Consider the following 17,013-nt stretch of genomic DNA (forward strand, 5'->3'; position numbering starts at 1 on the left):
CGACCGAAAAATTAGCGACTCGGATGAAATTAATTCAAGGCGGCACCTGGTCCGAATCATTTTTAACTCTTAACATTATCATAAAACTTAGTTTTTGATCATTACATTAAATTACATATATGCTTTTTTTTGAAAATCATTTTCCGTGTCTAAGACCAAAATTTTAAGCCATTGTAACTTTAAAACACCGCTAAGAAGCTTTTAGGTGCCAGAACGGTAACCACAATCCACGGTTATCGTTATCTTAAATATAAAATAAAATCTAAAATAAAGAGTTTGCTTGTGTCAGGGGATGGTGTACGTCCCTAGGTTCTAATTTCAGTCTTATTAAACTTGGCGTTGAACAGTTTCCATAACGGTATGTATATCCAAAGTTGACTTGTTCAATACATTGTCATCTGACACCTTTCCCTTAATGAATATGAAAATTACATACATCTAAAAGCCAGATATTGGTGGGCATGTATTCAAAAAAATATGTTTACAGAATTCAATCTGTCAAAAAACATTTGACATGTATAAATGTAGAAGAATTTTATGCTACATCTGTAGATTTTTTAAGGTTACGTGATACAAAAATCGTTTAGGTAAGTACTGGTGAGAAAACGGTTAATCGATAATAATTTATTATTCGTCATTTAACTAAATGGCCTCTAAGAGACGTTTAAAGATAATCAACTAGATACGGCATCACATTTGAGATAAAGGAAACAAGAACAATGCAGAACATCTATAAAATAAAATAAACTAAGGTTGTATTCTAGTCAAAACTTAAATTTTACAATGAAACTTATTTGGGTAATGAACTGAAGTCGCTTATTAATTTATGACTGACTCTATGTTCATGACTTTCAAATGCATTTAAGTTCAAATAGGAATCGAAATAAACTTGAAATGACATCGTTAGATAGTTGTAGAATATTTATCGAAAAATAATAAACTACTACACACCTCAAAAGCTTAGTGGAATAATTGCTGTCAAGCGCTTCTCAATCTCATCAACTAAGAGTTCCTCTTGGTGTGTCAAAAATTATGACGAGTGATTAGGCTGATTTCCATTTATAAAGGGTGATTTTTTAGTTATCTTTTTGGCAACACTGGGTAAAATAGGTGACGCACGTTTCGTGTTATGTTTCACTGTCAAAAGTTTTCAGTTTGGGCTATAATTTAACCATGAATCGTCTTACAAACGAACAACGTTTGCAAATTATTGAATTTTATTATAAAAATGCGTGCTCTATAAGCAGAATTGTCGATTTTGGAGTGAATATCAGCCAGAAGCATTGTAAGAGCTACAATTTGGTTCGTTTTATGGGCTGGTGGCAGCATTATACCGTACTTCTTTAAAGATGATGCGAATCGTTACGTAACTGTGATTGGTGAGCGCTACCGAGAGATGATATCCAACTTTTTTTTGACCAAAATGCAGGAGCTTGGCTTATATGACATGTGGTTTCAACAAGACGGTGCCACATGCCTAACAATGGACTTATTGAGAGGTGAGTTCGGTGAACATTTTATTTCACGTTCGGGACCTGTCAATTGACCGCCTAGATCGTGCGATTTAACGCCTTGAAAATATTTTTTATGAGGCTATGTTGAAACTCTTTTCAATTGGCGCATTGGAAGACAACATTGAAACATTTATTCGTGAGATACCCGCCAAAATTGGACTAAGCGGATGGACCATTTAAGGCGCAGTCACGGTCAACATTTGCATAAAATAATATTTAAACATTAATTTATATAACCCGTACTATCGATTTAAATAAAGATTTTATGCATTTTTCTGAATTGTTTGTTCAAAATCGTCATTCTGCACGAAGAGCCATTAAATCCTTTCAAAGGCACTGTATGGTGCGGTGTTCACGGAAATATTGTCACTGATACTGGTAAACGCTACAGGTCTATGATAAATGACATTTTACTGTCATAATTTAATTAGCTGGGCTTATTGAAAATTTGTGGTTTTAACAAGTCGGTGCAACCAAAAAACGCCAGAAAATGTTTTTTGCTTCAAATTGGAAAAAGAAGCAGAATTTTTTTGTAGAAAATAAGCCAGAAACATTGGAAATTGTGCCAGACAGAAATGGAAAAAAACCAGAAACTAAATGGAAATTAGGCCAGAAAACCAATCGATATATTCTGGCCTAATTTCCTAATATCAATTTGGAAAAAATCCAGAAAATGTTTTGCATTTTAAAGTCGATACTTGGTCAATATTGTAGACATTTAATCACAACAGGAAAAAACAGCCCCTGACATGCACCCTCAGGGGGGAGGGAGGTCAGTCGCGGGCGCGGTTCGGCCATTGCATTGCGGACGCGGAGTGGGCCGGCGCGGTTATGGCGTGGCTGCCACTTAAGTTTTCAATATTTTTTTTTTATTGTAACAATTTATTTAACAAAATAGAAAAGAACAAAATATTTTACTAAATGTAAACTTGGAAAGTGTCTGCTACGATTTTCCGGCAGCATGGACATTTGTAATTTTCGTTTGAATCTGCAACTGTTAGAACTAAAGTTGCACTCTGAGCATATTTTCATATGTCTGCTTGACAACAACACAACGTTTGGTGGAAGGACCTGACATATAATACATAATATTACATCCGCGAATGCAACTAAACAATAATTCTTACAATAGATGATAGAGACAAGGAATGTGTAGTAAAACTGTTTATTTATTACAACAATTTATACAAAATACAGTTTTCTGGCGTTTTTTCCTAAACATAAAAAGGAAAAAAAGCCAGAAATTTTATTTCTGGCTTTTTTTCCAAATATTTTCTGTTTGCCTTTTTTCCATTTCTGTAAATGGAAAAAACACCAGAAAATTTTTAGGAAAAAATGGCTGAAATTCCGAAATTTTGCCAGACAAATTTGTGATTTTTTTCTAGGAAAAAAAGCCAGAATTTTGTATGAAGAATTTTCTGGCGTTTTTTTCCAATAAAAATTCTGGCGTAATTTCCGGAGCCGGTTATATGACATGACCAGAAAGATGGCCTGATTTAACTATCATAGACTTTTCCGTTTGGGATTACTTTAAGTTTCGGAGTTATGTCAACAATTCTCAGACAATTGCAGACCTTAGGATAGTGGGAAAATTCGACATGAATGTGAACTTTCATAATTAGAAATCTTGAAAAAAGTCAAAAAAGTCGTTCAAGATGCTATAAGCCGGACGCAAATGTGTACCAACATCAACGGAAGCCACTTTTTAGAAATGATACTTTCTACTTAACAGACAAAGCAATGAAGGTTTAAATAAACATATCTTTAACGAAAAACAACTTGTTTTATTTAGGTACAAAAGTACCTTAAACTAAATCTGGGAGTTCATTGCGTTTAAGTGAGAAGCTATCATATAGTTCTATCTTCTTGGCGGTTTAAGATCTCAAGATATTGTTTTCGATGTAAAAAGTGTCTTATCAATAAAAAGGCAATTCACGCTTGGAGTTCCTACCTTGACACCAATCTTGCTTCTCTTTCACAACAGCAGGACACAATTAAGTAAATTTTGGCTAAGAAATAATTGAATACTCTTTTGGACTCAAAAATACCGGGTATTAAAAACGAATTTCCTATACCAACATTCAACCTTTCCTATTTTTAATAATTTGTTTCATTGTTATGGTCAAGGCTACCATCTTTCGAACCATCTGACGAACATTGTTGTTATTTGTTTTCATTTAGACCATTAAATTTAATTTCAAGTACGCGTTGAGCCTAAAGGCTACATCCCTTTACTTAGTTTATGGAAGAATAAAAAAAAAATAACCTAATATTAACTTGAATGAAAACGTCAACTTCTTTTTTTAAACGAATTTAAACCTTAATTCAACAACAAAACATACAACCTAAACACATATGTACATATATCCATTTTCAAAAAAAGTAACATATGGATTTTTATAGAAGTTTTATCACCTCAAATAATTCGAATCGAAAACGACCCCGAGGTGGTCATTTGAACATAATCAAAGAAAGTAAGAAAAAAACATTTATTTCTATTTGCTTTAACGTTTGAAACCTTTACTTGGTTTTTTGAATTGACATTACAAAAAAAAAAATATCCCTTTTACAAGCAAAACGACAAGTTTCAGTTGGGATATCCTCAAATTCCCAACACGTTGGGTGACAATTTTTCACGACTTTGGAATTAAAGTAAAAAAGACCCACACAGGACACAGGTGAAATTATATCGATTTAACGAAAAAAAAAATGTGTATTCTATACATAGGTTCAAAATAAATCTTTTAACTATAGCTACTTACTCGAGAGCTTGTAAATGAAATATTCAACCTTATTTACAACTTATAAAAAAGTTAGAGTAGATTTTTTTTGTTTGCTTTCCCAAATTAAATGAGTAACCACCTAACATTTTGCACACCACCACCACTCTTGTTCTTGCTTTTAAGCTTCAAGACACAAAGGCATCGGAAAAAAGTATCTATTACTGAAAATACAAATCTGACACGAGTAGGTATTAAAGGTATAGGCAAACAATACATAGTATCTATTGCTTTTAAGGTTCTAAACTTAAATATAATTATAGGGCATGAGTATAAACTTTTGTTCAAATACTCATTTCATGTTGAGCTTGTTGTTGTTTTGTAAGACAAAAAGGCATCTTGTTTTCATCTTAGAAAGTGTATCATCATCTTACTACAATGTTAAACACCCACGAAATACTATTTAAAAGGGGTTTTATTAGAATCAATCATCCCTCTTCTTACAAAGAATTTAAATTAATTAAAAAGAAAAACATAACCCTTTTTCTGGTTGTGTACTGATGTTGTATATACGTTACGTAGATACACCAATTTGGCCAATAGCGCTTCTTTAACTACTGTCTCTATGACAATGATAATAATTATTTTGTTCAAAATACTCGCAAAGGAAAATTACCTATTTGTTGGTAATTATTGTTTATGTAGCTGGATTTCTAGGAAAACTATAACCTTCAGAGAAAATGTAATATCAAAGCTAGCAGTTTGTTTATCATATCCAACCGAATACAGAGTAAACATTGTTATCATTAATACACATTTCGGTATATATCAGCCTAAGGGAACTTCAAAACAGAAAATTAGATGGCGCCCAACGCGGGTGCTAACCAAAAAAGTTATAAAATCTAATTTCATACATGAATGAAGATACCTATATCCTTTCCAACACTAAAAAGACTATAAAGCCCTAATCAAAATTGTATAGCAAAAAGTCACGTCTCTCATGGCTTATCCTCAACTCCAGTCTCAAGTAGAAGAAGATATCTATCCCTCTCTCTCGCTTTTTAACTAAACTAGATGTCCGGAATTTTTGACACTAACTTACCAATTCATCTGAACCATCATGACAATCATAATCCCCATCACAATGCCATTTTTTTGATATGCACGAACCGTCCGCACATGTAAAATCAGTTTTCGAATTGCATTGAATGGATGGACAATTCTTCTCATCGCTGCCATCTCCACAGTCATCATCACGATCACACATCCAGCGTTTTTGAATGCAACGACCATTTCCGCATGTGAATTCATCTGTTCGGCATGTTTCATCTAAGCACGAAAAAAGAAGAAATAAGATACAAAATTTTGATATATATGTAGATACTCTTTATTTATATTGATGTTTTTTATATTATGATGATGAAAAATGTAGAGTGACTACAGTTACTACGAATACAAGCAAATATAATGAACTGTGTGTCAGTGTTAGTATATGGCCAAGAGTGTTTTTTTGAGCATGCAACAAAAAACCCTAAAAGCAATGAAAGCCCTCTCTCAACAAACTTACAACAATATATGCACTACACAATGAGTAGGTCCTATGATAAGGCGCGGGGTACTATAAACTCGACTCGTGTATATAGGCACTTAAACAAAAGAACATAGGCGAAACTAAAACTTCATCATGAATGTACCTACATAACCATTCATCACGATTCACGACACAGCCAACAACGCTTCAGAGCATGAGGGAGCAGCAAAAAGCAAAATATTCGCCCCCCTTCCTTTAGATGCTCCCAGCATTTTAGACAATAATAATAAACGAAAAAAGCAACACTAGTTATATCCTTATATAATACAACTACATCAGAATAGTTTGGTACAAAAAGCTTTTTTGAATTTACAGTAAAACAAAAAGTGAGACTTTTATAACAGGATACTAGTGAAGGTGCTATTCCCAATGTTCCGTTATAACAAACAAAGCCTGTTGTGCTGTGTACTTTTACAAACAAAAAAAGTAGTAGTCGTAGTTGTACTACAATATTCAGAGCATATGAAACTAAGTTTGAAGCGTTAAACTTAAAAATCAATTAATTTGAACTGAGTTTAAAATTTTGACTTTAACTTACCAGCAGAAATTATTAATTAATTATTTTTTAACTTTAAGTACAATGGATTTTAAAAGGAATTTTGAATGTCAAACTTGACAAATGTCATTCTGTTTAAGCTCAAACAAAGTGTTTTACAATAGTAGCGGGTTGATTTTGACAGTTCATGGCAGCCATATTGTTTCATTTGCTTTCTGTCAAAATAATTATCAGTCACTTTAGAAATAAATTTTCGTTTCAAGTTACAGAGACGGGTAAAAGAACATAAGCAGCGTCTTGTTTTCGATAATTTAATTTGCAGTAATTGTAAGATGATCCCAATTTTATTTTTAAACTCATCTTTAGCCTTAAGACCCATTTTTTAATAATTGGATATGTGAATTAGCAAAGTTGCTGGATTTGGGACGAGGATGGCTCCACGTGCCACTTAAGAAACAATCAATGTTCTGCGTAAGCGGTTTCATGGCATGGCTATCTTGCGCCAAGGTTTACGTAAATTGGGCTCCCTTTATAGACACTTTCTTTTGACACTTTTTAAAGTCGCAGGTCTATGCGAATAAACCTCAAAATATCGCTGATTTCAAAGACAAGATAATCGGTGTCAAATACTGCTAGTTTTATATGGCAGCCAAAGGCATCCAAAAACTGAACCCTTCAATTGAGTTTTATCCATCGAAACACGGCGACTATTTAAACACATAATGTCATTGATATGACCTTCAAATAAAATATGATACCTCATATAAAACTTGTTTTAAAATCTCCCCGCCTTTAATGGAGGACTCTTTATAACGAAACTTAAGATGGCTTTTTTAATGGCAAATGGCAGATTTAGTTTTGTTTAAACTCAAATATTTGTGTGATATTGAAGAAGCACTTAATTTGTTTAAATTAAAAGATGCGTTTGTTCAACCTATTAGCGAGTTTATCTAGATTTGTTTAATACATCTGGGGTTTTCGCGTTTGTTCTGGGTGGACTGTCACTTTTGACAGTTTTTATAAGTTAAGGGTAAATTGAATTTTGTTTGCAAGAGTGCGTTTTCAGATTTAAAAAAAAGTTTTGATATATCCGAGTTTCTATTCAGGCCTCAACGAACTGGGTTTCAACCCCAGTCAATAGATGATTTCGATATCAAACTAGAGGGGGGGAAAAGTGTTTAAACTAAGGCACATTTTCTTATATGCAGAGGCAGCAAAGGAACTCCCGAGTTGGAATCAACGGTTGCGTCTTCAGTTCAAGCCAAGTTGAACAACTTATAGAACTTTTAAGACAAATCCAAAGCCCTGGCCTGTAAGGAGTTGTACAAAGGATCTAGCCCTCCAAGTTCGACGTTGCGCTCTCAGGGTTACTTTCCGACCAAGTAAAGATATGTAGTTATGAAGCACCATTAAGCTTCGGATATGGACCGATCTACTGATGATGAACCAAGCAAACGAAATAAGGACAACGAACTTTGGATTTGTACGTGGAATGTTAGGTCCCTTAACAGAGCACGTGCAGCCATACAATTAGTGGAAGTCCTAAACTTCGGCAAAGCAGATATTATTGCCATTCTAGAAATGCGATGGGATTGACCAAACACATTAAAAGTCTGCGATATAAATTACGGCGAATGTTATAGATTCTTCGTGATTGGAACTATACACAGGTATAAATTGTGACTAAGCGCACTACAACGATCCGCATCAAGGTTACATTTACCCACAAAAGCCCCATATGTCCCCATGGAGGAGAAATAAAAAGACATATTCTATGAGCTCAAGGACAGTCCATATGAGCTCTGAGCAGTGCCCTGACAACGACATTAAAATTTTGTTAGGAAATTTTAACGCCAAGCTAGGAAGAGAAGACAGCTATGCTGGCACTATCAAGAAATAGAGCCTGCACGACACCACCTTCAGTTACGAATTCAAGCTGGCTGCAGAGCTGAAAGTTTTTGTAGCTAAAACGCAGTTAAATAACCTCATCAATCAACTGTCAACCAGATTGACCACATTGCGATCGACGAACAACACTTCTTCAGTATACAGGATGTCTCAATGCTTCGAGGGGTTAACATTGACTCGGCCCATTACTTCGTTTTGGCCACGGTACGGCTATGGATATCCAAATTCAAGCCAAAACAAGGTCGTCCTGTTAGAAGATTCGATCATTTTTGATCAATTCTAACAACCTTTTTAGAAAACATGGAGTGCCTACATCAAGTATTATTGGTAACCAGTGGCAACATTGCCAAATAGCCAGGAGGGATTCCACTCCTGAAACGCTGAGTTTCACATGCACAGCGAAACTCCTGCTCACGCAGCTTAACAACAGGAATACAAAACGGCGCAATACAATCGAACAGAGCTGCTTACGAGCTCAAAGAGCAAAAAAAGGCTTTTCAGAAGAAAAAAAAGGGAGCATAAGAAGCTTGGGATCGAGGAGATAAGGAGATGTCACAACAGAAATAAGGTTCAATTTGTACTAACCTCAAAACCAAAACCTCTAAAGACGATCACAGGAACATCGTAGTAATGCAGAACAATAATCCCAATGCTTTTGGTGGCAAAAAAGGTTTTAGGGAAGTTAATCTACTGTCATGGAACACCTTCAACACCGTTCTGGAACAAATTGTGCGAAACTAACTCAATCGTCAACACTAGAGCCACAATCTTCTAAAGGTCTATCCAATTACTCGGATACGCCGATAATATTGTCATAATTGGAAGATAAAAGCGTTATTTATTTATTTGGCGCCGTTTTGAGAATTCCGACAGACGCGAGGAAGATGGGTTTAGTGGCCAATGGGGGCAAGACTAAAAGTTTCTGCTGTCATTGAGAAAGAACATTATAGGACGACCACGACTTGAAAAGAACTTTACAATGGACAGCTATAATTTTGAGGTAGTTGAGAATGAAAGTCAAATTGTGACAGTTTCAAAAGTGGAAGCTATGCAAATAATGGGCTATTCGGAATGAAAATATGACACATGGATTTCAAGGAAAAGAACAAAGTTCTGAAAAGTTTAACCTATGTATATAGGTCAATCAAAATAAAAAACGAGGGATACACGCGAAAAACGCTTCGGCGTGCATTGTATATATTGAACCATTTTCAAGTGAAAACCTGTTAAATGTCATATTTTTGTAATATTGTATGTAGCCAGTTGGTTTCAACGTTATGTACATACAAATATCTTACCATGTTATATGTTAAATGAATTTTTACCACCATAATATTTTATAATACTCTCTGCAGTCATTCATTTAACCAGAGAAACATAAAACAAAAACTCAAAATACTTTTCTGTACATATTCAGTACATGTACACAATACAATCGAGATACATTCGATTGTTCCTGTTAAGAAATCTTATTTTAGAAAGAAAGGTCAACAAGTCTTGTGCCTCTTTGAGATGAGTTTGAGTACTGAAAAAAGGCAATATCTTTGTTTATGATATTGCTTTTGTTTTTATATTTTAAAGGTACAGGTGAGGAACACAACAAAAAATAATCGACAAAAAAACAACAAATTTTTAATTCGAATAATTTGTTTATCTAATTGGAGCAAGCACGTACAAAAATAATAATTAAATTTTTAATAAATACTTCAATCTTGAATGTAACCCTTGGGCCACATTTATACTGCCAAACAGTATAACATTAAATTATTTGTTTATGCTTGATTTATGGAGGCGTGAATGGTAATGGCAGATGGTAAGTGGTAAGATGGCAAGTGGCAGAACGTTGAAAGGATGTTTTTTTTAATTAATTCAAGTGTGGGAATTGAAGCATTCGACACAGAATTTAAACATAAAGTAAAATATTGAAGATTTCGTGTTTTATAAATTGCACTTGGGAAAACTGTTGTGAATAGTTTGATATTAATTTGGTTTCCTTTGAACTGGAATCCTTTTTAAGATACAAAAATCCAATTAAATAAACATCGATGGAAGCAAGAGGCAGGACGCTACTGAATGCAGGAATTGGAAGGCCCACACATTGTGAGATTTCTTCAACTTGATTCCTTCAACATACTCAAGTGGATATCTTAAGGGCTAAGTGAAGAACAATGGGTAGGGTTAAGGCAGTGCTCGGGAAGATGGAGTTTAGTTTAAAAGCAGTCTTTTGGATGTCAGAATTAGGTGTTGACAGTGGGCTTGCTTGAGATTACCACACATTTATATTAATTTATAGAATAACATTATAGAAAACTATTGGAATGTTGAGAAAATGTTTTCATATTAGTTGCTGAAAAGGAATAATCAGTATTCGTGTGCAAGGAAGAAACAATACCTGGCCTTCGGAGGAGACTTGGGCAGCTTCTTAAGTAAAAAACGAACACATACAGCATGAAGCACAGTGTAAGACGTGAGAAACGCAATAATGATTTAACTCATAAAACAGAAGAAGCCCGAGTTACAAAAGTAGATCCCTCTACAGGATAACCAAAAGCTGTCGCTGGTATTCAAAGCTCAAAATAATACCCGGTGAAAGACTTAGATAATTCCCTCGATATGTACTGCGATCAAAGTACTGAAGAACAACAAAGCGGTATGACTAGTGGGATTTCCGCAGAATTGATGCAAGCAGCGCCAAGTTTATGGACTGAATTGCTGCAATCGCTTATAAAAGCGCATGTGTCTGTTAATACTTCCCCGATGACTAGAAAAAGGGAATATCAATGTCAAACTCCCAAAAAAGGAGATGTGATGAAGTGCGAAAACTGGACATGCCAGATTGTCTTGGAACGTGTAAGAGAATACCTCGAAGAAACACTTGACGCTGAACAAGCAGGATTCTGCACTAAATCCCACAGCATTGGTCACATCAAAACCTAGCATATCATCATCGAAGAGTGCATTGAATATCCTTCAAGACTTCACCTGCTGTTCATTGATTTTGAGAAGGCTTTTAAAATTGTCAATTTAAGCAAACGAGAGAGGGGGGGAGAGGTGTTTCCACTAAGGCACCTCTCCTTATCCAGGCGGCAGCGGACGAATTCTCGAGATAGAATCAACGGTGGCGTCTACAGTTCCAGTAAGGTCGAACTACTTAGTGAACACCTTATAGGGCTTCTTCGACATATTCGGAGCCCAGGCCTATAAGGAGCGGTTCATCCGGCTCCCCTTCCTTGGAGTTATACTAAGGATCTGGCCCTCCAGGTTGGGGGTTGTGCCGTCGGGGTGACTTCCTGGCCACGTAAAAACATCATAGTCTCGAAGCAACAACAAGCCTCGGATACGGACGGATTCACTGTTGACAACCCACGCAAACGAAATAAGGACAACGAACTTCGGATATGTACGTGGAATGTTAGGTCCCTTAACAGACCACGTGCAGCCGAACAATTAGCGGAAGCCCTAAACTGCTGCAAGGCAGATATTACAGCCATCCAAGAAGTGCGATGGGATGGACCGGGTAAACGCAAACTAAAAGACTGCGATATCTACTACGGCGACTGCTACCGAGAACAAAGACAGCGTCTATTTGGGTGTGGATTTGTTGTTGGAACTAGGCTCAGGCAAAAAGTCTTGAGTTTCAACAGTGTGAGCGAGCGCATCACGACAATCCGCATCAAGGCTAAATTCGCCAACATAAGCCTAATATGCGCGCATGCCCCAACAGAGGAGAAAGATGAAGACACCAAAGATATGTTCTTCGAGCTCTTGGACAAGACATATGAGCAGTGCCCTGGCTATGACATTAAAATTGTCTTAGGAGATTTTAATGCCAAGCTAGGAAGAGAAGACATCTTTGGTGGCATAATCGGGAGATACAGCCTGCACGACACTACCTCCGACAACGGATTCAGGCTGGTCGATTTCGCTGCGGGGCGAGACGTTCTGGTAGCTAGTACGCAGTTCACGCATCTTAATATCCACAAGGGGACATGGAAATCTCCTGATCAATCAACCGTCAACCAGATTGACCACATTGCGATCGACGCACGACACTTCTCCAGTATCCAGGATATCCGAACATTCCGAGAGGCCAACATTGACTCGGACCACTACCTCGTTGTAGCCAAGGTACGGCTACGGATATCCCGATCCAAGCCAAAACAAGGAAGTACTGTGAGAAGATTCGACGTTAGACGGCTACAATCGCAAGAGACTGCCATGTCCTTTTCCGATCGTGTCTCTAATAACCTCCTAAGGAGTCCTATGCTTCCTGCATTAAGCATTGAAAACCAGTGGCAACATTGCCTTGCAGCCATCAGAGATGCCGCCTCTGAAGTGCTAGGTTTCACACGGCCACCACAGCGAAACCCCTGGTTTGACGACGAATGCCAGCAAGCTCACGCAGCGAAACAAGAGGCATACAAAACGGCGCTGCACAAAAGGACGAGAGCTGCTCGCGAGCTCTACGAGCAGAAGAGGAGAGAGGAACACCGGCTTCTTAGACGGAAAAAAAGAGAGCATGAGAAGCGCGCGATCGAGGAGATAGAGGGATGTCACAACAGGAATGAGGTTCGTAAATTTTACCAAAAGGTAAAAAAAACCTCCCAAGGCTACCAGCCACGAACCGAAGCCTGTAAAGACGATCAAGGGAACATCGTAGTAGAACCACAGTCGATGCTGAGAATATGGAAAGATCACTTCTCCAAATTATATAACGGCGATGACGAACCGAATTCCGCTGTAAGGGAGATAGAACCACTCAACCTCGGCGACGCAGATCAACAATTCCGCCTACCCGACCTTGACGAAGTGAAGATAGCTATATCTAAACTTAAGTCAAACAAAGCTGCTGGAGCTGACGGCATCGCTGCCGAACTATTCAAAGCAGCAGGCGATGACTTGGTACGGAGCATGCACCAACTCATCTGCAAAATTTGGTCGGAAGAAAGCATGCCCGATGAGTGGAATCTCAGCATAGTGTGCCCGATACATAAGAAAGGAGACCCTCTAAACTGCGCCAACTACAGAGGCATCAGTCTTCTTAACATTGCGTATAAGATCCTCTCTGCCGTATTATGTGAACGTCTGAAGCCATTCGTCAACAACCTGATTGGTCCTTATCAGTGTGGCTTCAGACCAGGAAAGTCCACTTTCGACCAAATATTCACACTACGGCAGATCTTGGAAAAAACCCAGGAGCTTCAAATCGATACCCACCATCTCTTTATCGATTTTAAAGCCGCGTATGACAGCATCTATAGGGAAGAGCTCTACCGAGCAATGTCTAGTTTTGGCATCCCTGTCAAACTTATCCGTTTGTGCAGAATGACGATGGAGAATGCACGCTGCTCTATCAAGGTCGGAAAAGATCTTACCGATGCATTTGATGTCAAAAAAGGTTTTAGGCAAGGCGATGCATTGTCATGCGACTTCTTCAACATCGTTCTGGAAAGAATTGTGCAAAACTCAACCGTCAACACTAGAGGCACAATCTTCCAAAGATCCATCCAATTACTCGGATACGCAGATGATATTGACATAATTGGAAGATCAAAGCGTGATGTCAGTGGAGCGTTTTTGAGCATTGCGACGGAAGCGAAGAAGATGGGTTTAGTGGTCAATGAGGGCAAGACCAAGTATATGCTGTCATCAAAAAAGGACACTGAACAACGACGTCTTGGACAAAACGTCACCATGGACAGCTATAACTTTGAGGTAGTTAAGGACTTTGTCTACCTAGGCACCGCTATTAATGCAGACAACGACACCAGCGCTGAAATCAAACGAAGAATAATTGTTGCAAATCGCTGTTTCTTTTGACTTAGAAGGCAATTGAGAAGTAAAGTCCTCTCTCGAGCATGTAAAATCACCATCTATAAGACACTCATCATCCCGGTTCTCATTTATGGCGCTGAGGCCTGGACCCTGTCAAAGAAAGATGAGAGCGTCTTAGGATGCTTTGAGAGAAAAATTCTTCGGGCGATTTTTGGTCCCGTACGCATAGATGGAGAATGGAGGAGAAGATATAACGACGAGCTGTACGGGCTGTACAGCGACACTGACCTAGTTAGCAGAATCAAAGTCCAACGGCTTAGATGGCTAGGTCATGTAGAGCGGATGGACATCAACGCTCCAGCCCGGAAGGTCTTCGAATCCAATCCCGAGGGACGGCGCAGTAGAGGAAGACCGCGACTCAGGTGGCGCACCCAGGTGGGAGAGGACCTCAACCAACTTGGCGTGCGAAACTGGAGACAGCTAGCTAGGGACCGAGCTGGCTGGAGACGCTTGTTGGTTGAGGCCCAGGTCCGCCCCGGACTGTAGCGCCACCTTAAGTAAGTAAGTAAGTAAGTTTTTAAATTGTCAACAGAGAGTTTATCTGGCTTGTTTTGTGGAGAAACGGTATTCTAGATAATCTCATTTCTCTTGTAAATGCGACTAATGAGGTATCCAAATATTACGTCTTATAGGGAGTAAGTTGTCAGAAGATTTTGAAAGCCCAAAGTAAAGTCAGACAGGGGTACAAACTGTCAACCAATATGTTTCTATTGGTGATCAGTGATGTGCTACGAGCAGCCTTGACAGTGAACAGAGGAATTAGATGCACTCTGACAACTTACCTAAGGCTGCAGCGTGTAGACTAAGGATATGATGCATGTCTGCTTTCTCATAAGTTAATGAATTTATCAAATGACAAGAAGGGTCGAGAGAGAAACAGAAGTTATGGGAATCTCCTGCTTATTCTCTCTAATAAACAATTCTCAACTTCCATCAGTAGAAATAGTTGAAAACTATCTATCGGGAAATCAAAGGCTGCGTTAGGGATGTTGTCGAATGTTTGGAGAAACAATTCTCTCATCTTGAGGACAAAGCCAAAACTATTCGGGTAAATTGTTGAATCAATTGCAACAGCTGAAAATTAACAGCAACGATTCAAAGAAAACTGCAGACCTTCATTGAAAGGTATCTCCAAAATATCTTACCGGTTTTCTGGCGCAACCGTTTATCCGATAGGGAACTATATAGGATCAGGAATCATTTAAACAAGGTAATAACTTCATTGCAATAGAGACAATCCACTCACTCTAGAAGCAAAAGAGTAGGGGTACCGAGAAGTAAGTGGAGAAGAACAGTCGAGAACGAATCGTTGACATTGGGAAAGAGCTGGAGGGAGCACACGATGCCGTGTTAGGATTAGTTTAGGCCCTATGTCCCACTAAAGACCACCCACGGACTTCTCAGGTCAAGTGGTCAGCATTGAAAGTAACTCAGAATTTGTTTCCATTACGATCAGGTTATGATTTGGCTATAGCCACAAATTTAGTTTAGTTCTGCAATTTTGCGATTTAGTGATTTCAGATTACTAAAGTTTAAAACGTCAACATAATTCAAACAAGATCATATCATTCGAGACGTAAAAAACTGTATATATTAAGCTATTTCAATTATTTGATAGTAAAATAAATAAATAAATTAGGTGGGGCAACAGTCCATGAAGAACCAGGGCCTAGTGACTTACAACTCTCAACCATTCCTGTGTGCGAGTAATGTTGTCAGAGATGGAAGGGACCTACAGTTTACATTCCGAATCCGAACGCCTAGTTTGAGAAAGCACTTTTTCATGACAAGAATAACTCTTGGAGGAATTGTCAATTCCTCGCAAGAGGCAGTACCCGTGAAAAAATTGGTGACACAGGCAGGGATTGAATCCAAGACCCCTTGCATGACAGTCCAACGCACTAACCATCACGTCACGGGTACTACTATTTGCTAGTACATGAGAAAAAACAATTTGTTGGCGCTACGGCTTTTGAAAAACAGCTCTACAACTCTTCCACTCTGCAAGTAATGTCAGGAATGCAGAGGACCTTCAGTTTTATCTCAAATCCAAAAGTCTAATGTGAGAAACACTTTTCATAACAAAAATTAAACATTAAACAAGAATAAGTGGTAATAAATTTCATTTCCATTTTTATTTTATTTTTATGGTGCACTTGGGCGTATACTTGTGTTTTTTTGCTCAAGTTTAAATCTTTAGTCTTTAGTCACAGTGTAAAGTGTTTTCTGTTTTCAGACTGAAATTTCTTAGTTAGAATTATTTATAGATATTTACTGTAATAGTTTTAGTATGAAATATTGAGCCACGCCTACACTTGGGAATAGAAAGTGATTGATTATTTAAAAGAAAAGGAAATGCCAGTTAAAATGTTACAGTATAACCTACATACACATAAAGGAGAAGATTGTTCTTTGATTGAGTAAGTCTTACAAATTTGACTCATATCCTTGAAGAGCGTCTACAAAATTTTCTATATTTCTGAAATTTAATGTGGGTCTATTAATAATACAAAACTATTTAATAATTTCACAGCACTAATAGAATTTTCTGTTTAACCCAACATAAATAAAATAATCCGCTTAATTTATTTTTTTAGATAACTTTCATGGTCCGATATAAATTCAAGTGAAGCAACTCGTTTGACAAACCGCTTTATTCAATTCTGACATTTTCCTATATATTTATACAATTTAAACTTTTAATTAATTTTATTTTACTTTAAAGATTGAAACGCCTCAGCTGGTGATAGGAGGCGCACATTATAACGAACGCTATCAATATGATATTTTTTTGTAATTGGTAAGCCAAAATAATTTTTTAATGGTTCGTTGTTCATTTTATGGTCTAAATTTACAAACACATTTATGAATGTTCTTTCGTTTTAATTTCTACCCTTACATTATAAGCCAACCCCATCAGCTGCACCATGCTGGCGAAAAAGACAAAAA

The 17,013-nt window shown here is 37.4% G+C and overlaps 1 protein-coding gene across 7 annotated transcripts in view; it reads right to left on the minus strand.

Annotated features, from left to right (window-relative positions):
• The window catches only part of LOC129940902 (very low-density lipoprotein receptor-like), a 388,737-nt gene that overhangs the window by 73,568 nt on the left and 298,156 nt on the right, over window positions 1–17,013 (minus strand). For all 7 annotated transcript variants that reach the window (XM_056049426.1, XM_056049430.1, XM_056049424.1 and 4 more), the window contains one exon: window positions 5,337–5,563. In XM_056049426.1, coding sequence (XP_055905401.1) covers window positions 5,337–5,563 — 227 coding nt within the window. The remainder of the gene's footprint in view (window positions 1–5,336; window positions 5,564–17,013) is intronic.

This window comes from Eupeodes corollae, chromosome 1 (assembly GCF_945859685.1).
Source record: "Eupeodes corollae chromosome 1, idEupCoro1.1, whole genome shotgun sequence".
Classification (NCBI taxonomy): Eukaryota; Metazoa; Arthropoda; class Insecta; order Diptera; family Syrphidae; genus Eupeodes; species Eupeodes corollae.